This window comes from Saimiri boliviensis, chromosome 21 (genome assembly GCF_048565385.1).
Source record: "Saimiri boliviensis isolate mSaiBol1 chromosome 21, mSaiBol1.pri, whole genome shotgun sequence".
In the NCBI taxonomy this organism is placed as follows: Eukaryota; Metazoa; Chordata; class Mammalia; order Primates; family Cebidae; genus Saimiri; species Saimiri boliviensis.
Genome location: NC_133469.1, coordinates 25,388,903 through 25,411,333, shown reverse-complemented (window position 1 = coordinate 25,411,333; position 22,431 = coordinate 25,388,903). Strand labels below are relative to the sequence as shown.

At 41.9% G+C, this 22,431-nt stretch overlaps 1 protein-coding gene across 2 annotated transcripts in view; it reads left to right on the top strand.

Moving 5' to 3' along the window:
* Positions 1–22,431, top strand: part of MAPK1 (mitogen-activated protein kinase 1) — a 105,658-nt gene that overhangs the window by 42,436 nt on the left and 40,791 nt on the right. For both annotated transcript variants that reach the window (XM_039462362.2, XM_074390883.1), the window contains exons 2-3: positions 16,496–16,678; positions 19,179–19,368. In XM_039462362.2, the coding sequence (XP_039318296.1) occupies positions 16,496–16,678; positions 19,179–19,368 (373 nt within the window). The remainder of the gene's footprint in view (positions 1–16,495; positions 16,679–19,178; positions 19,369–22,431) is intronic.

Below are 22,431 nucleotides of genomic sequence, written 5' to 3'. Positions count from 1 at the left end.
AGAACCTTCCAAATGGATAGCCCACTTTGGGAAGTGGTACATTTTCTGTATCATGATCATTATGATTCTTTTTCTTGTCCTTACTGCCTGCCTTCTTCAGCTGCATTTCAATTGACCTGTCTGAATCTGGCTGAGTGATGAACCTGACCTTGGTGGATCACAAGAGGCTGTGGCCAAGGACTGCTGGCCTGTTTAAGAGGTGTCATGGTTCAGAACATGGTTTTGGGGGTCAACACATCTGGATTTGAATCTCAGTTCTGTTAACTACTAGGTATGTAATCAGGGACAAGTTAATTGACCCTCCCCTCTGCCTCAGTTTCTTCATCTGTAAAGTAGAAAGTTATGTTTCATAAGGTTGTAGTGAAGATAATATATAAGGATTTTTCTTAAGTTCTTAGCACTGTGCTAATGACTGTGATCATTATGATTAAATGTGGTCCTTCCTCATTTTTTCACTCTACTTCAGGTCACTTAATGCTCTTGGTTTGTGTTGATAATACTCTAGCTGTTGCCGTAACTCACTGCAAGGTAGCCTCACCCAGATGATTGTAAAGTTCTTTTCCAGTGAAAGTAGGAGGAAATAACTGAGGAGAAAGGAAATGATCAAAAAGTGGGTACCCCATCTGTTTCATCAGGGTCTCCCTTTCTTTCTCATGGTAAGTTCAGAACACTTCTAAGAAGTAACTACTTTGCATTAGAAAGTATCTGTTACAAAGAATACCAAGTCTGACTTCGTGCTACCCTAGCATGCTTTAAGTAAAACAAAGATGTTTGGTTATGGATTTTTAAGATGATGGATATAGTCACAATACTAAATCCTGATAATATATCTTAGATCAAGTAAAATAGACTTATTTTTCTTTAATTGTGTACTACAGTTCACCAAAAATTTGTGGAACCTTTTCTGAATATAAGTAACTCAACCAGTGTCTCTCAGCTAGTGACGGATAGGGCCAGAATTGAAATCTTTTCAGGGTCATTAGCCTGTTTTATTACTGAAGAAATTGACAAATGCACATGTAACCAACAAAACTTGTTCAAGCTCTGGGCTCTCCAAAGCATCTTTTCTAGAGAAGTTACATACTTGTTAATGACTTCAGATTTTAAGCTGTGGGTACCTATATTACATTGGAACATTGGCTCTTAATATAAAATTTGAATAAATGCAAAGCATTTACTGTTACTGGTTTTATTGCTAAAATAACCTTAGGCTAGCTTTTTTTCTTTCTTCTTCTTCTCCTTCTTCCTTCTTCCTTCTTCCTTCTTCCTTCTTCCTTCTTCTTCCTCCTCCTCCTCCTTCTTCTTTCTTCTTTTTTTTTTTTTTTTTTAAGACGGGGTTTCACCATGTTGGTCAGGCTGGCCTTGAACTCCCGACCTCAGGTGATCCGCCCGCCTTGACCTCCAAAGTGCTTGGATTACAGGCGTGAGCCACCATGCCCAGCCTAGACTAGCTTTTAATGGTTCACTTAATGGTTTGCTGCATCTGAAAAGAAAATTAAAAAAAAAAAAAAACCTTTTTACTGTCTTTCTTGGTTAGTCAATTATCAGAGAACCAAGCTAAAGTAAGGAATACATTTTCTTATAAAGCAATCATTAGTATTATCTACCTGTTTATTTTTGGAACATTAATTTAGCTCAGTCGAACTTAGCATCTGAAGACAAGTTAATTTTTATCTGTGAAACAGAGTACTGTAGTTTCATGTTCAGATGATTAAAGTTCACCAAAATGGGTAGCTTAGAGAACAGCTTAATAGCTTTCCCTAAAAATAACCCATTGGGTAGCATTTTAGTTGCTACAGTAATATGGTGCTTGTGCATGGTAATGTTTGTCTGAATAAGGTAGACATATTATCCACAAATATTGAGCCTCTGCTGTGAGACATGACTATTATGACAGGGAATGGAGAGGATGAGAAGAAAACCTGAAAGTATCAGAAATTTTGCGTCAGAGCCTTTGAAATGATTGTGGAAGGCTAAGCATTTATTCTGATGATACCGTTAATTACTCAAAACCTGTTTGGAACATTTCCCTTGGAATTTCCTTGAATATTAGCTTATGAACCATGAAAGAGAATCAACCCCTTAATTTTTTAAAAAACAGCTAAATTTTTTAAAAAATCACCTTTTGTGGTATAATTTGTATGCAATAAAATGTATCTTTTTAGGTGTGCTGTTAAGTGAAATCTTGACAAACGTATATAGTTGTGTAACTGCCACCACAATAAAGATACAGAACATTTACATCACTTCAGAAAGCTTTTTTTTTTTTTTTTTTTTTTTTGAGACGGAGTTTCGCTCTTGTTAACCCAGGCTGGAGTGCAATGGCTCGATCTCGGCTCACCGCAACCTCCGCCTCCTGGGTTCAGGCAATTCTCCTGCCTCAGCCTCCTGAGTAGCTGGGATTACAGGCACGTGCCACCGTGCCCAGCTAATATTTTGTATTTTTAGTAGAGACGAGGTTTCACCATGTTGACCAGGGTGGTCTCGATCTCTCGACCTCGTGATCCACCTGCCTCGGCCTCCCAAAGTGCTGGGATTACAAGCTTGAGCCACCGCGCCCGGCCTCCAGAAAGCTTTCTTGTGTACCTTTACAGTCACTTTGTGCCTCAGGCAACCACAGCTTGCCTTTTTTTTTTTTGGAAGCAGGGTTTCACTCTGTCACCCAGGCTGGAGTGCAGTGGCTCAGTCAAGTGATTTTCCTGCCTCAGCCTCCTAAGTAGCTAGGATTACAGGTGCACATCACCATGCCTGGCTAATTTTTGTAGTAGAGATGGGGTTTCACTATGATGGCCTAGCTGGGCTCGAACTCCTGACCTCATGATCTACCCACCTTGGCCTCCCAAAGTGCTCGGATTACAGGCGCAAGCCACCTCGCCCAGCCATGGCTTTCTATCACCATAGATTAGCTTCAGCTTTTCTAGAATCTCACATAGATGGGATTTAAAAGTTTGTTCTCTTGGTGTCTGTCTGCTTTCATTTAGCATAGTGTTTTTCAGATTTGTTCTTGTTGCATCAATCATTAGCAGTTCCTTTTATTGGTGAGTACTGCCCTGTTGTATGGATGTACCACAGTTTGTTTACTCTTTCCTTGTTAATCAACTTTTGGATTGTACCCAGTTTGGAGCTGTTAGGAATAAAGCACCTACAGATACCTATGTATTAGAGTTTACACTTTGTTGCATCTTCACCAACACTTGGTATTGGTCAGTCTGTTTTAGCCATTCTAATGGGTATTTGGTTTTAATTTATATTTCTTTTATGACTCAGCAGTCATCATTTATTTGTTTTCACAAAGGAAGTATTTATTCCTTTGCCTATTTGTAATACTGGGTTGTTTGTAGTCTCGTTTTGAAGTTTTAAGAGTTCTTTATGTATTCTAAGTATTAAGTCCTACGTGTTGCAAAAATTTTTCCCCATCTGCACAATTCATTTTTGACCCCAGTGGTCTTACCTAGCCTGATCCTGCTCACCATCTTATTCTTTGATCCCACTCAGCAGCCTTTCCCTTTCAGTCTTGGCTGTCTCCTTTCATTTCCGCTATCACTACTCTTACGTATTCCAAGGACTTTACCATTCCCTTCAGAGCTGTGGGTTTTGTTTTTTTTTTTTTTTTTTTTAAACCGAGTTTCGCTTTTGTTACCCAGGCTGGAGTGCAATGACACGATCTCGGCTCACCGCAACCTCCGCCTCCTGGGTTAAGGCAATTCTCCTGCCTCAGCCTCCTGAGTAGCTGGGATTACAGGCACGTGCCACCATGCGGAGCTAATTTTTTGTATTTTTAGTAGAGACGGGGTTTCACCATGTTGACCAGGATGGTCTCGATCTCTTGACCTCGTGATCCACCCGTCTCGGCCTCCCAAAGTGGCTTGAGCCACTGCGCCCGGCTGTTTTTTTTTTTTTGTTTTGTTTTTGTTTTTTTATTTTTGTTTTGTTTTGTTTTAATTGTTTTACCTACCTGAGAGTGCTACTGGCTTGGTAGTACCCTTGGTTCTTGATTGCTAGGTGTCCTGCAGTGGGTGTATGATTTCACACCGAACACTGAACTGACCTGCTTAACATGCCAATTTTGTGCTTGTTGCTTAGTCCACGCCACTGTCAGTCACCTCTTGCTGGTATTATTGCAGTGCATGGAAGGGTTTCCTTTTTTTTTTTTTTTAAAGTTCCTCTCTTTTTTATTTTTGTTATTATTATTTTTTTTAAATAGAGACAGGATCTCACTATCTTGCCCAAGCTGTTCTCAAACTTCTGGGTTCAAGCAGTCCACCTGCCTTGGTCTCTCAAAGTGCTGGGATTACAGGCATGAGCCACTGCCCTCAGCCTCTTTTTCCTTTATACAGCTCAGTTTTTCTCTTATCTGGAGAGATCTTTTACAAAATAGAAGTTGGATACTTGATTCCCCAGCTTAAAGTGGAAGTGCACTTAAAAGATAAATCTTAAATCCTTACCATACCTGCCTGGTCACTGCCTGTTTGTTCTGCCTCATCATGAGCCATATTCTCTCTGCTTGGTACACTGTAGCCACAGTGGCCTTCTTAGGGGTCCACAAGTATTCTGGCCTACTCTCTCCCTGCTTGTAGAACACTTGCCTTCTTTGCCACCTGGCAACCTGGCTAATTCCGGCTCAACCTTCAGTTCCCTGTTTAAATGCTTCCCTAACTTCCTTAGAGAAGAGCCATCCTAAACTTCTAATTTTTTTGTTTGTTTGTTTAAAAAACAGAGTCTTGTCCTGTCGCCAAGGCTGGAGTGCACTGGCACAATCTCTGCTCACTGCAACCACAGTCTTCGCCTCCCGGGTTCAAAGGATTCTGCCTCAGCCTCCTGTGTAGATGGGATCACAGGCACCCACCACCATGCCCAGCTGATTTTTTTATTTTTAGTAGAGATGGGGTTTCACCATATTGGCCAGACTGGTCTCGAACTCCTGACCTCAGGTGATCCACCCACCTCAGCCTCCCAAAGTGCTGTGATTACAGGCGTGTGCCACCTGGCCCATCCTTTATGTCTTTTTGTCTCCTCTCACATAAGATGTATGAAGGCAGAGAGCTTTCTATTTTTACTGTTTTATCTACAGTGCTTTACATAATGTAGGTGATTATTTATTTGATAATGCGCATCCTTTAAGATCCCAAAAGACATTTTTTCTCTTGAATACAAACTCCTGTACTAGTTTCCTGTGTCTGCCATTTCCACTGAATCTGTAAATTGCCCTTATAATAATAATTCGTTTTTTGTTTAAATGCCATGAATCCTTTAGGTGGTTTGTGAAACTTTTGGTGCCTTTTGAGATTAATATTTTAAATGAATAAAATAAAATGAGATTACAAAGGAAATCAGTCATACTGAAATATCACCTTTGAAATATTAACAAGTCTTTATATGTGCTTCGTTAGTAATGCCTTAAATAGCAAGATCTGGCAGCAGGTCTAACAACCACTGTAATTTCAAAGTGCTGGTGGGTCTAGCTATTTCAAGAATTGTAATTGGTCTCCTTATGTCTAGTTTTAGCCTCTTTAGCGCTCCCCACCCCCCTTTTTGAGACAGAGTCTCCCTCTGTCACCGTGGCTAGAGTGCAGTGGCACTATCTAAGCTCACTGCAGCCTCTACTTCCTGGGTTCAAGCAATTCTCTTGCCTCAGCCTCCTGAGTAGCTGGGACTATAGGCGCCTGCCACTATGCCTGGCTAATTGTTGTATTTTTAGTAGACAGGATTTCGCCATGTTGATCAGGCTGGTCTCAAATGCCAGACCTCAGGTGATCCAGACATCTCAGCCTTCCAAAGTACTAGAAGTGAGCCACCGCACCCAGACTTCAGTCATTTCTATACCTGTGTTTTTGATTGTGCTACTCTTTGTTTCTCTCTCTCTCTCTCTCTCTCTCTCTCTCTCTCTCTCTCTCTCTCTCATGTCTCCCCTCTTTTTCTCTGGCCTTCTTTTTTTTTTTTTTTTTGAGACGGAGTTTTGCTCTTGTTACCCAGGCTGGAGTGCAATGGCGCGATCTCGGCTCACCGCAACCTCCGCCTCCTGGGTTCAGGCAATTCTCCTGCCTCAGCCTCCTGAGTAGCTGGGATTACAGGCACGCGCCACCATGCCCAGCTAATTTTTTGTATTTTTAGTAGAGACAGGGTTTTACCATGTTGACCAGGATGGTCTCGATCTCTCGACCTCATCATCCACCTGCCTTGGCCTCCCAAAGTGCTGGGATTGCAGGCTTGAGCCACCGTGCCTGGCCAGCTCCTTCTTTCTTAAGTGCCTTTCTCATGTGCTGCCTATTAAAATCCTGCCTGCTTTTTTTTTTTTTTTTTTTTTTTTTTTTTGAGACGGAGTTTCACTCTTGTTACCCAGGCTGGAGTGCAATGGCGTGATCTCGGCTCACCGCAACCTCCGCCTCCTGGGTTCAAGCAATTCTCCTGCCTCAGCCTCCTGAGTAGCTGGGATTACAGGCACGCACCACCATGCCCAGCTAATTTTTTATATTTTTTAGTAGAGACGGGGTTTCACCATGTTGACCAGGATGGTCTCGATCTCTTGACCTCATGATCCACTCGCCTCGGCCTCCCAAAGTGCTGGGATTACAGGCTGGAGCCACCGCGCCCAGCAATCCTGTCTGCTTTTTAAGACATCATTAAATACCACTTTCTTAGATCCACAGATACTAACATAGAGCATAGCTTATCCATAATAAACACTCAATAAATTGTAGGTATTGTTAAATAAGAATTGTTCATAACTTCTTTTCAATACCATCATTACCTGGTTCCCAATAAATTGTAGACATATTGAGTTATATACATCTACAAACTAAGGAAAAGCAGTATTATTAGTGTAAGCGAGTTGAATGTAAAGTGAATGCATAAATGATTTTTTTATTTTTAATTTTTTAAAATTTTTTTGAGACAGAGTTTCGCTCTTGTTACCCAGGCTGGAGTGCAATGGCGCAATCTTGGCTCACCACAACCTCCGCCTCCTGGGTTCAGGCAATTCTCCTGCCTCAGCCTCCTGAGTAGCTGGGATTACAGGCATGCGCCACCATGCCCAGCTAATTTTTTGTATTTTTAGTAGAGACGGAGTTTAACCGTGTTGACCAGGATGGTCTCGATCTCTTGACCTCGTGATCCACCCGCCTCGGCCTCCCAAAGTGCTGGGATTACAGGCGTGAGCCACGGCGCCCAGCCCTGCATAAATGATTACTGTGTAGAATTTAGTTTTCATCTCTGTCTGAATGTTTATCAATTTTTTTTTGTTTGTTTGTGTTGTTTTTTTGAGACAGAGTTTCACTCGTTGCCCAGGCTGGAGTGCAATGGTGCGATATCAGCTCACTGCAACCTTCACCTCCTGGGTTCAGGCAATTCTCATGCCTCAGCCTCCCAAGTAGCTGGGATTACAGGCACCTGCCACCACACCCAGCTATATTCTGTGTTCTGGTCTCCTTTCCTCACAAAATTGCATTAAGAGCAGGATCATTACTTGTTTTTTCCACCAGTCCTAACATGAAGCCTCACAGATGGGAAGTGCTTGACAAGCGTGACTTGAATTCACCAAAAGCTCTGTCTTCACTTTGTGTTGTTGTGGTAACCCTATCAAAACAGGAAATGAAGCTAGTTTACCATGACTTGTTCATAATTGACTCATGCTGGTTCCCTTTTCTTCCCTAAGTGAATAATGTACCCCAGAATTTCATGGGCTTCTTCCACATTTATTGATCAGTACACTTCTAGAATCTGTTTCCCACTTGCGCCAGCACTGGAATGGACATGTGGCCAGAGAACTGTTTTTTTTTTTTTAATTGCTTAACTAAGAAGTAAGTGATATACACAATATTGCACACATTTAAAGTATAACGTTGGGTAAGTTTTAATACATTATACACCCATGAAGCCATCAACAAAATTAGGGTAAGTAACATACTTATTGTCTCGAAAAGTTACCTGGTTTTCATTTGTAATCTTCTTCCTCCCATTCCCAGGCAACCCTGGGGGTAAATCCAAAGTAATCCCAGGATTACTTTGTATTTTCTGTAAATAGAAGTCCTTTTCTTTTTGTCTGGCTTCACTCACCATAATTATTTGAGGTTCATCTGTGTTGCATATATTAATAGTTCATTTCCTTTTATTATCAAATAGCAGGAATCTTGTTTCCTTTTATTAAATAGCAGGAATCCATCTGTTTTGAGACTTGAGATGGGTGTGCGCTCACTTTCGACCTTAATGCCCTCTAATTCCCCATGATTCATGGATCTTAGGATAGAATTCATCTAGGACTTGAGGTTACGTCCATTTAAAATGACTAGACACTCTCAATATCTTGGGCTCCTCAAGGGCAGAGTATTATTTATAATCCTTGCATGCTAATGTTATAATGTTAGAATAGTTCTTGATATATAGAAGGTACTAACCCAATGCTGGATAAAGAAAGTACTAACCCAATGCTGGATTAAAGTTTCCCCCTTTATTGGCTAGGCGTAGTGGTTGTATCGGCTAGGCGTAGTGCCTGTAATCCTAGCACTTTGAGAGGCCAAGGCAAGAGGATCAGTTGAGTTCAGGAGTTTGAGATCAGCCTGGGCAACATTGTAGATCCCTGTCTGTACAAAAAAAATTTTTTTAATTAGCCAGCTGTGGTGGTACTTGCCTGTCGTCCCTGCTACTCTAGAGGCTGGGGCTGCAGTGAGCCGCGATTGTGCCACTGCACTCTAGCATGGGTGACAGAGAGATCCCATCTCAAAAAAAAAAGAAAGAAAGAAAAGAAATATTTAATTTTTTCTCTCTTTAACATGTCTCATCCCCCGTTAAAAATTTTTTTTTTTTAAACTGGGTGCCATGGCATGTGCCTGTAATCCCAACTACTCAGAAGCCAGAGACAGTGAGCTTGGGAGTTCAGGACTACTCTGGGCAGCATAGTGAGACTTCATCTCATTACAAAAAAAAAAAAAAAAAAAAAAAAATTTGGTTAATTATAGTAAAAAACATAAAATTTGCCATCTTAACCATTTTTAAGTAGGTTCAGTAGTGTTAAATATATTCACATTGTTGTGCAACAGATACAGAACTTTTTCATCTTGGAAAATTGAAAATCTGTACTCCTTGAACACATCTCCCAGTTTCTTCCTCTCCTCAGCCCTTTGTAACCACTGTTCACCTTTCTGATTCTATGAGTTTGTTAATATTAGATAACTTATAAAGGTGAAATCATATAGTATTTGTCTTATTTCTGTTGATACAATGTTCTCAAGGTTCATCCATGTTACAGCATGTGATATAGAATGACCTTTTTGGTTTTTTCTCCCCTACTTTTATTGGGGCATAATTGACAAAAGTTGTATATATTGTGTACAGTGTGATGTTTTGATAAATGTATACCATCCGAAATGATCCCGACAGTATAGCTAATTAAGATACCTATCACTTAGTTTCGTTTATGTGTGTGGTGGTGTGGGGGCAAGAACATTTTTTTTTTTTTTTTTTTTTTTTTTTTTTTGAGGCGGAGTTTCGCTCTTGTTACCCAGGCTGGAGTGCAATGGCGCGATCTCGGCTCACCGCAACCTCCGCCTCCTGGGTTCAGGCAATTCTCCTGCCTCAGCCTCCTGAGTAGCTGGGATTACAGGCACGTGCCACCATGCCCAGCTAATTTTTTGTATTTTTAGTAGAGACGGGGTTTCACCATGTTGACGAGGATGGTCTCGATCTCTCGACCTCGTGATCCACCCACCTCGGCCTCCCAAAGTGCTAGGATTACAGGCTTGAGCCACCGCGCCCGGCCGGGGGCAAGAACATTTAAGATGTATTTCTGTTTTGTTTTTGTTTTTGTTTGAGATAGTGTTTCGCTCTTGTTGCCTAGGCTAGAGCGCAGTGGCACAATCTTGGCTCACTGCAACCTCCACCTCTTGGGTTGACTCAGCCTCCTGAGTATCTGGTATTATAGGTACCCACCACCATGCCTGACTATCTTTTATATTTTCAGAAGAGACAAGGTTTCACCATGTTGTTCAGGCTGATCTCACAGGTGATCCGCCTGCCTGGGCCTCCCAAAGTGCTGAGATTATAGGCATGAGCCACCATGCCCAGCCAGTAATAATGACCATTGTAATAGCTGTGAGGTGATACCTCATTTTGGTTTTGATTGGCATTTTTCTGATTAATGATTTTGAGCATTTTTTTCATATACTTGTTGGCCATATGTATGCCTTCTTTTGAGAAATGGCTATTCAGTTTCTTTGCCGCCTCTCCCCACCATCCCTACTTTCTTTCTTTCCATTTTGAGACAGGGTCTCTCTGTGTTACCCAGGCTAATCTTGAACTCTTGGTCTCGAACAGTCTTCCTGCCTCAGCCTCCTGAATAGCTAGGACTACAGGCAGGTGCCACTGCACCTGGCCTTTGCCCATTTTGAAATATTTTGTTTGTTTCTTGCAATTGAATTGTTTTGAGTTTCTTATATATTTTAAATATTAACCCCTTATCAGATATGTGGTTTGTAAATATTTTCTCTCATTCTGTAGGTTGTCCCTTCACTATGTTGATTGCTTTTTTTGCTGTACAGAAGCTTTTTAGTTTGATGAAATTCAGCTTGTCTATTTTTGCTTCTTGGGGGTCATAACCAAAAAATAATTGCCCAGACCAGTGTTAAGAAGCTTTCCCCCATATTTTCTTCTAGTAGTTTTATGATTTCAGGTTTTACACTTTTTGTCTTTTATCTGTCTTGGTTTGATTTTTTTTTATAAGGTGTGAAATAACCATCAGTTTTATTCTTTTGCATGTAGATATCCAATTTTCCCAGCACCATTTATTGAACAGACTATCTTTTCATGTTTGGGCTCTGTATTCTGGTCTATTTGTCTAATTTTATGCCAGTACCATGCTGATTCCCTGCCTCCACCCAGCTTTATTAAGGTATAATTGACAAATGCAAATTAGTGTATGAAGCTGAGGTGCAGAAAAAAAATTAGTATATATTTATGGTGTATATGATGTTTTGATATATGTGTATATTGTGAAATGAGTAAATCAAGCTACATATCCGTTATCTCACATACTTATCTTTTGTGCAGTTAGAATGTTTAAGATCTAATCTTTTAGCAATTGGCAAGTATGTAATACGTTATTATTAACTATAGTCCCCATGCTGTAGGATAGATCTCTAGAACTTACTCATCCTGGTTAACTGAAACTTTATACTGTAACAAATCATCTGCACATTCCATCCTATCCCCACAGTGTCATGTTGTTTTGGTTGCTATAGCTTTATAGTGTATTTTGAAATCAGGAGATGTGACGCTTCCATCTTTGTTCTTGCTCAAGATTGCTTTGGCTATATGGAGTCTTTTGTAGTTTCATATATGAATTTAAGGGTTGCTTCTCTGTTTCTGTGAAAAATGTCACTGGAACTTTGATAGGGATTACATTGAATCTGCAGACCACTTTGAGTAATGTGGACATTTTAAGAATATTAATTCACTCCTGGCACAATGGCTGACACCTATAAACCCAACACTTTGGGAGGCTGAGATGGGAGTATCACTTAAGGCCAGGAGTTTGAGACTAGCCTGGGTAACATAGTGAGACCCCCATCTCTACCAAAAAAAGTTTTTAAATTAAAAAAATTAGCCAGGCATGGTTTTTGGATGTTGAATTGAATTTTCTTGTGTTTTGTTTTGTTTTGAGGTGGAGTCTCACACTGTAGGCGAGGCTGGAGTGCAGTGGCGCTCTCTCAGCTCACTATAACCTCCGACTCCCGGGTTCAAGTGATTTTTTTTTTTTTTTTTTTTAGATGGAGTTTCGCTCTTGTTACCCAGGCTGGAGTGCAATGGCGCCATCTCGGCTCACCGCAACCTCCGCCTCCTGGGTTCAGGCAATTCTCCTGCCTCAGCCTCCTGAGTAGCTGGGATTATAGGCACGTGCCACCATGCCCAGCTAATTTTTTGTATTTTTAGTAGAGACGGGGTTTCACCATGTTGACCAGGACAGTCTCCATCTCTTGACCTGATCCACCAGCCTTGGCCTCCCAAAGTGCTGGGATTACAGGCTTGAGCCACCGTGCCCGGCTCAAGTGATTTTCCTGCCTCAGCCTCCTTAGTAGTTGGGATTACAGGTGCTTGCAACCATGTTCGGCTAATTTTTTGTATTTTTAGTAGAGACAGGGCTTCACTATGTTGGCCAGGATGGTCTCCAACTCCTCACCTCGTGATCTGCCTACCTTAGCCTCCCAAAGTGCTGGGAAGGCATGAGCCACTGCACGCACTGAATTTCCTTGTTTTTTCAAAGGCTGAATAGGCTAGGCATGGTGCTCACACCTGTAATCCCAGCACTTTGGGAGGCCAAGGCGGGTGGGTCACCTGAGGTCAGTTCAAGAACAGCCTGGCCAATGTGGTGAAACCCCATCTCTACTAAAAATACAAAAATTAGCCGGGCATGGTGGCTCAGGCCTGTAATCCCAACTACTTGGGAGGTTGAGGCAGGAGAATCACTTGAACCCAGGAGGCGGAGGTTGCAGTGAGCTGAAATTGCACCATTGCACTCCAGCCTGGTCGACAAGAGTGAAACTCCATCTCAAAAAGGAAAAAAAAAAGGCTGAATAATATTCCACTCTTTGTATATGCTACATTTTCTTTATCTGTTCCTCCACAGTGGACATTTGGGTTGCTTCCACATCTTGGGTATTGTGCATAATGCTGCAATGAACATGAATCTGCCAATAGCTCTTAGAGATTCTGCTTTGAATTGTTTTGCATATATGCACAGAAGTGGGATTACTGGACCATTTGGGAATTCTATTTTTAATTTTTTGAGGAATTTCAAAGTAGTTACACCATTGTACTTAGTAGAGTACTAGGGTCGAATTGCTCTACATCCTCACCAACACTTACTGTTTTCTGTTCGTTTGTTTTTAATAGTGGCAGTCAATGGATGTGTGCTGATAGCTTATTGTGGTTTTGATTTGCATTTCTCTAATGATTCATGATGATCAGCGTCTTTTTTTTTTTTTTGAGACGGAGTTTCGCTCTTGTTACCCAGGCTGGAGTGCAATGGCACGATCTCGGCTCACCGCAACCTCCGCCTCCTGGTCTCAGGCAATTCTCCTGCCTCAGCCTCCTAAGTATCCGGGATTACAGGCACGCGCCACCATGCCCAGCTAGTTTTATTGTATTTTTAGTAGAGACGGGGTTTCACCGTGTTGACCAGGATGGTCTCGATCTTTCGACCTCGTGATCCACCCGCCTCGGCCTCCCAAAGTGCTGGGATTACAGGCTTGAGCCACCGCGCCCGGCGATCAGCGTCTTTAAATGTGTCTTTTTTTGAAACATGTTTATTCAACATTATGTCTTCTTTTTTAATGTTCCTTTTTAATGAACCATCTTTGGATTCCTGTGATAAGAGACACACTTGTAGCAAAAAGCTGCAGTGTGGTGGTAGTTAGGGACAAAAGGGATTGAGTAAAACAAGATATAGTTGATAATGTCCAAGTTATTTTAAAACATAAACTATTCAGAGACACCTGAAAGTTCGTGGTATGCCTTCCTTGCCAGGTATCAACATTAAAATATATAAAATAAGGCTGGGAGTGGTGGCTCAAACCTGTAATCCCAGCACTTTGGGAGGCCAAGGCGGGTGGATCATGAGGTCAGGAGATCGAGACCATCCTGGTCAACATGGTGAAACCCGTCTCTACTAAAAATACAAAAAACTAGCTGGGCATGGTGGCGCCTGCCTGTAATCCCAGCTACTCAGGAGGCTGAGGCAGGAGAATTGCCTGAGCCCAGGAGGCGGAGGTTGCGGAGAGCCGAGATCGCGCCATTGCACTCCAGCCTGGGTAACGAGCGAAACTCCGTCTAAAATATATATATATATATAATAAAACCAAGAAATCCAAGGAGAAACTAGCAAGTAGAGAATTGTTATGGAAAAGTGCAACCGTCTTTGTCATCAGTTCTATGAAAGACAGGTTATGTAAACAAAAAAGGCAGCAGAATGGTTAAGCGGAGCAGAAGGAACAGACCAAACTCCGTGGACAGGATCACACCTTTTTTTCAAGTGGAACCAGATGAGAATGATGTCATGTTTTCTCACTTAAAAGGAGGAGTTAGTTATTTGTCACTGAGTGTTGACACAGTAGTGGGGCTTACTGACCATAAGCTCCTTTCTCCAAAAATTTTGTTGAATTATATTTTTGCAGAAGAAATTATGGCCACATTTGACTGTTAACACTAGAAATTTATAATATTAACAGTAGAAAATTATAATGTTGGGTTTAAACCAGTATTTGTAACTAATTTATGCTGTTATTGAACATAATCATGTTCTATGATTTGAATTACCAAAATAGAATTTTTATTTCTAAAAAATTCTCAATATTAAATAAGCTTGTTTATTATATATTATATATGCTTTTAAATATATTTTGTTAAATCATTATAATATGCTTTTGCCTGTCTAACTGAAAATCACTGGCTAAAGGCCTCATGCAGCAAACCAAAGCAAAGTAAGATTTGAGTAGTGATTCTTTTTTTTTTGAGACGGAGTTTCGCCCTTGTGACCCAGGCTGGAGTGCAATGGCGCGATCTTGGCTCACCGCAACCTCCGCCTCCTGGGCTCAGGCAATTCTCCTGCCTCAGCCTCCTGAGTAGCTGGGATTACAGGCACGTGCCACCATGCCCAGCTAATTTTTTTTTGCACTTTTAGTAGAGACGGGGTTTCACCATGTTGACCAGGATGGTCTCGATCTCTCGACCTCGTGATCCACCCGCCTCGGCCTCCCAAAGTGCTGGGATGAGTAGTGATTCTTTTACTTACAAAATATATTTCATTTCAAAGCATTTTGGACCACCTGTGTGCTGCATGTTAATGGTGTTTTAGGATAATTGGATCCGAGTAAGACAGAGTTCTCCAGAGCCTTATCTTGTCATAGAGTCAGACAAATAAATCAGTAATTTTTAGGATAAGTAGACTGTTAAAATATTATTATAGAAGCATAAACATTATTTTTTATTTATTTAATTTAGAGGCAGAGTCTCACTCTGCCGCCCGGGTTGGAATGCAGTGGTGCGATCTTGGCTCACTGCCACCTCCACCTCCCAGATTCAAGCAATTGTTGTGCCTCAGCCTACTGAGTAGCTGGAATTACACATTTGGCTAATTTTTTTTTGTACTTTTTGTAGAGGCAGGGTTTCACCATGTTATCCAGGGTGGTCTCAAAACTCCTGTCTTCAAGTTATCTGTCCACCTAAGCCTCCAAACTGCTGGGATTGCAGGCGTGAGCCACTGCACCCGGCCTTAGAAGCATAAGCTTTAGAATAAGGCTATTTTACTGTTTTCTAGCCTTTACCTCAAGGAAACAAGAAATGTTGTCTTATTGCCTGTCAATATTATTTTATTGCTTTGGTCAGTGGGCCAAAAGTTGACATTTATTAATATGAAACATTTTTATACACAAATTTTTTTATACACAAATTTTAATAGAATGTTTATCATAAAGATAGAAATACTCAAGATTCAAATTCATCATAAAATTGAAGATACAATTTTTATTATTGCTTTTGCTTAGAATTCTGGTATATCAGACGTTAAGGACAACTTGGAAAGAACTGGGCTGCATGTTATTGCTACAAATGTGTTGTTTGAAGAATACTTTCTAGGTTTTGTTATAAAACTACCCAAACTTTTTTTTGTTGTTTGTTTGTTTTTTGAGGTGGAGTCTCACTCTGTCACCAGGCTGGAGTGCAGTGGTGCAATCTTGGCTCACTGCAAACTCCGCCTCATGAGTTCAAGCTATTCTCCTGCCTCAGCCTCCTGACAGCTAGGACTACAGGCGTGCGCCACCATGCCCAGCTAATATTTGAATTTTTAGCAGAGACAGGGTTTCACCAAGTTGGTCAGGATGGTCTCAATCTCTTGACCTTGTGATCCTCCTTCCTCGGCTTCCTGAAGTGCTGGGATTATAGGCATGAGTCACCATGCCCGGCCAAAACTCCCCAAACATCTTGATTCAGTTTTTGGGGGGGAAAAAATGATCATGTCATTTTACAAGTGAGATAAACAAAGTTAATACAAGTAATCAAAGCATTCTCTTGGTCAGTTTTTGGTAGGGGTAAAGATGTATGGTTGTAGGTTATTTGGATGTTTCTTCTATATCAGAGAAATTTGATATAACAGTAGGAAGTTGTTTTGGAGGCAGAAGTGGTTACTCTCACCAGAATGCAGTTGCTAAGACAATGGGAAAATGCTTTTTTGTGTGTATTTCTGGGTAAAACCCATGTTTCTGGGTTATGAAAATAGGCATCCACACAGCTAACAGGGCGGTTAATTTTGAGAGTCACTAGGTGCTATCTCATGTCAATTGCATTCATACTCCCTAACTTGAGGTCTTTTTTGTGATAATATACATGCTACCTTCATGGGTGTGAAACAGGTGTTTACAAGAAGTGTTAAAAATGTAACACTTTACCCATTTGCATTTTTTCTGCAGATATTCTGAGGGCTGTTTTTAATGCCATCTGTCTCTCTCTTTTTAAGCTCTGCTTATGATAATGTCAACAAAGTTCGAGTAGCTATCAAGAAAATCAGCCCCTTTGAGCACCAGACCTACTGCCAGAGAACCCTGAGGGAGATAAAAATCTTACTGCGCTTCAGACATGAGAACATCATTGGAATCAATGACATTATTCGAGCACCGACCATCGAGCAAATGAAAGATGTGTATCCTTTTGGGCAACTAGCCAATTCCACTGCTTGGTAACCTTGTTGAGTAAACAGAATTTGAAATTTCCTGAACTTAAAGGAAAAGTGCATTAAACATGCTAAAGGAAAAGTCGTGATCTGCTTGCCATTTACTCCCTAAGTCTAGTTATGGAAAATCTTGGTTAACTCCATTTCTGATCATGTTTTTTCCACCCACCTCGGCCTCCCAAAGAGCTGGGATTACAGGCGTGAGCCACGGCACCCGGCTCAGATCACCAACTCTTTAGGTCTCAGTTTCCTCACCTTTAAAATGAAGGAGCTGATAGTCATGATCTTTAAGGTCGACCGAGCTCTGAAATTATGTCATTAGCTTTGACCAACCTTTAGAAATGTAGACTGAGCAGGTCTAGAGGATGCTGCCTGGGTAAAGGCTCCATTTGAAAGATAAGAGAGGAGCTGGGCGTGGTAGCTCAAGCCTGTAATCCCAGCACGTTGGGAGGCCGAGGCGGGTGGATCACGAGGTCAAGAGATCAAGACCATTCTGGTCAACATAGTGAAACCCTGTCTCTACTAAAAATACAAAACATTAGCTGGGCATAGTGGCGTGTGCCTGTAATCCCAGCTACTCGGGAGGCTGAGGCAGGAGAATTGCCTGAACCCAGGAGGCGGAGGTTGCAGTGAGCCGAGATCTCGCCATTGCACTCCAGCCTGGGTAACAGGAGCGAAACCCCGTCTCAGAAAAAAAAAAGAAAGATAAGAGAGGTTAAGTATACTCTATATAAGAAGAGGATCTGCCAGAATGGAGAGGGATAGGCTAGTACAGCACTCCTACCAGCTTACCCAATTTGTATTCCGCTCCTCCAGGGCGTGGCAGCTCACACTGTCTCTAGGCAGCCCTTTCCATTTTTAAATAGCTCTCTTAATAAGTTGTAGTGATATTTGAAATGAAATGCCTCCTGCCACTACCACCTGTTGGTCCTGCTTTACTTTTTGCTATGAAAATAAGCCTCTTTCATATGACAGATTTTAAAATCTTGTTTCATTTGAATCCCTTGCTGTGCCGCGTCTAGCATAAATCTATAGGAGACAGAGATTTATATTTGCACAGAAGTGAATAAAAGAAATGCAGAAACACTGCTAATGAAATAATATGATGACGTTAAAGGCTAAAGGCTTTAATAATTTAATTTATGTAAGAAAGAAAGTAGCCATATCTGAAGTTTTAGGTGGTTGGATACAGGCAGGAAAGCACAAGGAGCAAAACTAGCACAAACTCTTTCTTAGCACAACTTGCCCATAGTCTTGTTTATTTAGGATCTTTTTGGTTTTTTGGGGGGGGGGGGGAGACAGAGTTTCACTCTTGTTGCCAAGCTGGAGTGCAATGGGGTAGTCTCTGCTCACTGCAGCCTCTGCCTCCTGGGTACAAGTAATTCTCCTTCCTTAGCCTCCTGAGTAGCTGTGATTACAGGTGCCTGCCACCATGCCAGGCTAAATTTTTTATATTTTTAGTAGAGATGGGGTTTCACTATGTTGGCCAGTCTGGTCTCAAACTCCTGACCTCAGGTGATCCACGTGCCTTGGCCTCCCAAGGTGCTTGGATTACAGGCGCGAGCCACCACACCCCACTATTTAGGATCTTAACAGTAATGGAAGAGCCAAGATAATAGACTTAGGGTTGGATTTACTAGTAAGAGTTAGTTTCTTGACCTGTATTTCTGGAAGTTTTATGATTGGCTTTTGAGGAGCTGGGGAGAGGAGGGGAGGAACAAGAAGGAAAAGAATAGTAACACTACAGGTTACTGAACCAAACAGAGGAGGGAATATGTGCTACTTAGAGGACACCAGTGTTTCCAACAAACCTTGGAGGGGTTTCACTGCTTTTGGACAATTTAGAGAACAAAGAGGTTGAGACTTTTTTTTTTTTTTTTGAGACGGAGTTTCACTCTTGTTACCCAGACTGGAGTGCAATGGCGCGATCTCGGCTCACCGCAACCTCCGCCTCCTGGGTTCAGGCAATTCTCCTGCCTCAGTCTCCCGAGTAGCTGGGATTAACAGGCGCATGCCACCATGCCCAGCTAATTTTTGTATTTTTAGTAGAGACGGGGTTTCACCATGTTGACCAGGATGGTCTTGATCTCTTGACCTCGTGATCCACCCGCCTCAGCCTCCCAAAGTGCTGGGATTACAGGCGTGAGCCACCGCGCCCGGTCTAGGTTGAGACTTTAAGATTGGCCAGTATTTCCGTAACATCCAGTGTCGGATCTCAGTCTAGGCCCATAGCTGTGTCAGTCAGATATGCTATACTGCCTGCCATCTCACAGGACCTAAATGGAGTTAAGGACTTTAGATTCCTTCCATGAAGGAAACCAAGTTTTCCTCAGTTTCTTCTTTACTTTAAGGGCCTCATAGTGTAATAATGGACTGTTTGGGAAGAGTCAAGAGAGGATGCATTTTTGTTTTCAATGCTTTGCTGAATATGACCAGCTAATTGGTGTTTTACCTTAACCTGTACAAACAGATACATAGTACAGGACCTCATGGAAACAGATCTTTACAAGCTCTTGAAGACACAACACCTCAGCAACGACCATATCTGCTATTTTCTTTACCAGATCCTCAGAGGGTTAAAATATATCCATTCAGCTAATGTTCTGCACCGTGACCTCAAGCCTTCCAATCTGCTGCTCAACACCACCTGTGATCTCAAGGTCAGCCAGGTTATTTACTATTAGGGTGATATATATTGAAAAAGTATTTCACCAAAGCATAGTCATATTTGTCACTATTCATATTTAAAATTACACCAGAAATACCCAAAACTTTTTTTTTTTTTTTTTTTTTTTTTTTTTTTGAGATGGAGTCTTACTATGTTAACCAGGCTGGAGTGCAGTGGTGCAATCTCAAGCTCACTGTAATCTCCGCCTTCCAGGTTCAAATATTTCTCCTGCCTCAACCTACTGAGTAACTGGGATTACAGGTGTGTGCCACCATGTCTGGCTAATTTTTGCCAGTTTAGTAGAGACAGGATTTCACCATGTTGGCCATGCTGGTCTGAAACTCCTGACCTCAGGTGATCTGCCTGCCTGAGCCTCCCAGTGTGCTGGGGTTACAGGCTTGAGCTACCATACCCAGCCCAAAAACATTTTTATGGCAAAAAGGCTAGTAAAAAATGGTAGTCCTCTTCTTCTTTAGCACATTGCCCCTTTCTCCCCAGAGATTTCTTTTCTTTTCTTTTTTTGTTTAAAGACAGTGTCTTAGTATTTTTCCCAGGCTGGTCTGGAACTCCTGGCCTCAAGCAGTCTTCCTTTCTCAGCTTCCCAAAGTGCTGTGATTACATAGGTGGGCAGCTGCACCAGGTTGAGATAACTAACTACTATAACAAATTGGTGGCCAGGTGTGGTGACTTACACGCCTGTAATCCTAGCACTTTTGGAGACCGAGGTGGATGGATTACCTGAGGTCAGGTGTTTGAGACCACCCTGGCCAGCATGGCCAAACCCCATCTCTACTAAAATTACAAAAATTAGCCGGGCACGCATGGAGGTACACACCTGCAGTCTCAGCTACATGGAATGCTGAGGAAAGAGAATTGCTTGAACCCAGGAGGCAGAGGTTGCAGTGAGCTGAGATCATACCACTGTACGCCAACCTGGGTGACAAAGTGAGACTCTGTCTTCCCCCCCCGCCCCAAAAAAAGGTATATTTTCTTTTACATACATGAGTACTTTTATGCTTTATATAGGTAAACAGGATGATGTACATTTTGTGTTAGTTTTTAAAATCATCTGTTTTGTTAGTCACATTTTTCTTAAATAAAGTTTATCCGAAAGATAGAAAGCAGCAGAAAACTTAACCTCACTAATACCTAAGAAGGTATTCCAGGTTGGGCACAGTGGCTTAACGCTTGTAATCCCAGCACTTTGGGAGGCTGAGACGGGTGGATCGTAAGGTCAGGAGTTCAAGACCAGCCTGGCCAAGATGTTGAAACCCCATCTCTACTAAAAATTCAAAAAAAATTTAGCTGAGCAGCGTAGCACACACCTGTAATCCCAGCTACTCAGGAGGCTGAGGCAAGAGAATTGCTTGAACCTGGGAGATGGAGGTTGCAGTGAGCCGAGATCTTGACATTGCACTCCAACCTGGGTGACAGAGTGAGACTCCGTCTCAAAAAAAAAAAAGAAGATATTCCAGCTAAAAAAACCCCAAATCCTTTACAGTCCTCCGAGTTCTACTGAAAACATGCAGCATTTACATATTTCTATTTTAATAGGTGTCATAGGTAAGCAAGGAGGGAAATTTATGGATGTCTTAGATATGATGGAATGATGTGAATTCAGTCTACCAAAATGCGCAGGGGCCGGGCGCGGTGGCTCAAGCCTGTAATTCCAGCACTTTGGGAGGCCAAGGTGGGTGGATCACGAGGTCAAGAGATCGAGACCATCCTGGTCAACATGGTGAAACCCCGTCTCTACTAAAAATACAAAAAATTAGCTGGGCATGGTGGCACGTGCCTGTAATCCCAGCTACTCAGGAGGCTGAGGCAGGAGAATTGCCTGAACCCAGGAGGCGGAGGTTGCGGTGAGCCGAGATCGTGCCATTGCACTCCAGCCTGGGTAACAAGAGTGAAACTCCGTCTCAAAAAAAAAAAAAAAAAAGGCCGGGCGCGGTGGCTCAAGCCTGTAATCCCAGCACTTTGGGAGGCCGAGGCGGGTGGATCACGAGGTCAAGAGATCGAGACCATCCTGGTCAACATAGTGAAACCCCGTCTCTACTAAAAATACAAAAAAAAATTAGCTGGGCATGGTGGCACGTGCCTGTAATCCCAGCTACTCGGGAGGCTGAGGCAGGAGAATTGCCTGAACCCAGGAGGCGGAGGTTGCGGTGAGCCGAGATCGCGCCATTGCACTCCAGCCTGGGTAACAGGAGCGAAACTCCATCTCAAAAAAAAAAAAAAAAAAAAAAAAAAGAAAACACTGAGTCTTCCTCCCTGTGGCTTCAGTGTTTTGAGGCCAACACTAAGCTAGAAAGGTTGGTTGCAAGTAGATCGTAGAGAACCTTCTAGAACGATCTATAAAAAGCAGTGGGTTTTGTCATGGTGGGTGAACACAGTGGCCAATGTCCAGTGAAATGTTGTAGAGGGCATCTTCCTTCATCAGATATTGTGTGGGTTGGACTCTGTCACTTGTTAGGATCCTTCTGATATAGGTTTATGTCCTTACCACATGGGATGGAACCAGCTCCTTTCCCCTGGATGTGTGCAACTAAGAGCCAAGTAGACACAAAAGGAATCAAGCTACATTTAGGATGGCTGTACTGCTTCTTTGGCACTTAATGATTTTCTTGAAAATTGTGCAGTAAATATCTCCTCATGTCTGTTTTTTGTTTATTTGTTTTTCATTATTATTGCAGCCCTGTTACAGCAGATTGCTTTTGTTTTTGAAAAGACATTCTCAATATTTTAAGCATATAACATTTCTGGGAAGTATTGGCTCTTATTTTTGCTTGAATGTATTCATCCTTAAGAATAAAACAGAACTAGACTACTTTCTCTGTTGGCTCTTCCAAGGTTATGGACTTGTCTTTAAGGCCATTCTATTCACCTACTCACCAGAGTTCACACTCAGACATACTTGAGTTGTTAGCCATGGCATAATTCAGGCATTCTTTTGAAAACCCAAGTTAACACAAAGAATCAGAAGCATAACAGCAAAGTGGTATAATTCACTAAGTTACTTAATTTTATTTATTTTTTCAAGATGGAGTCTTGCTGT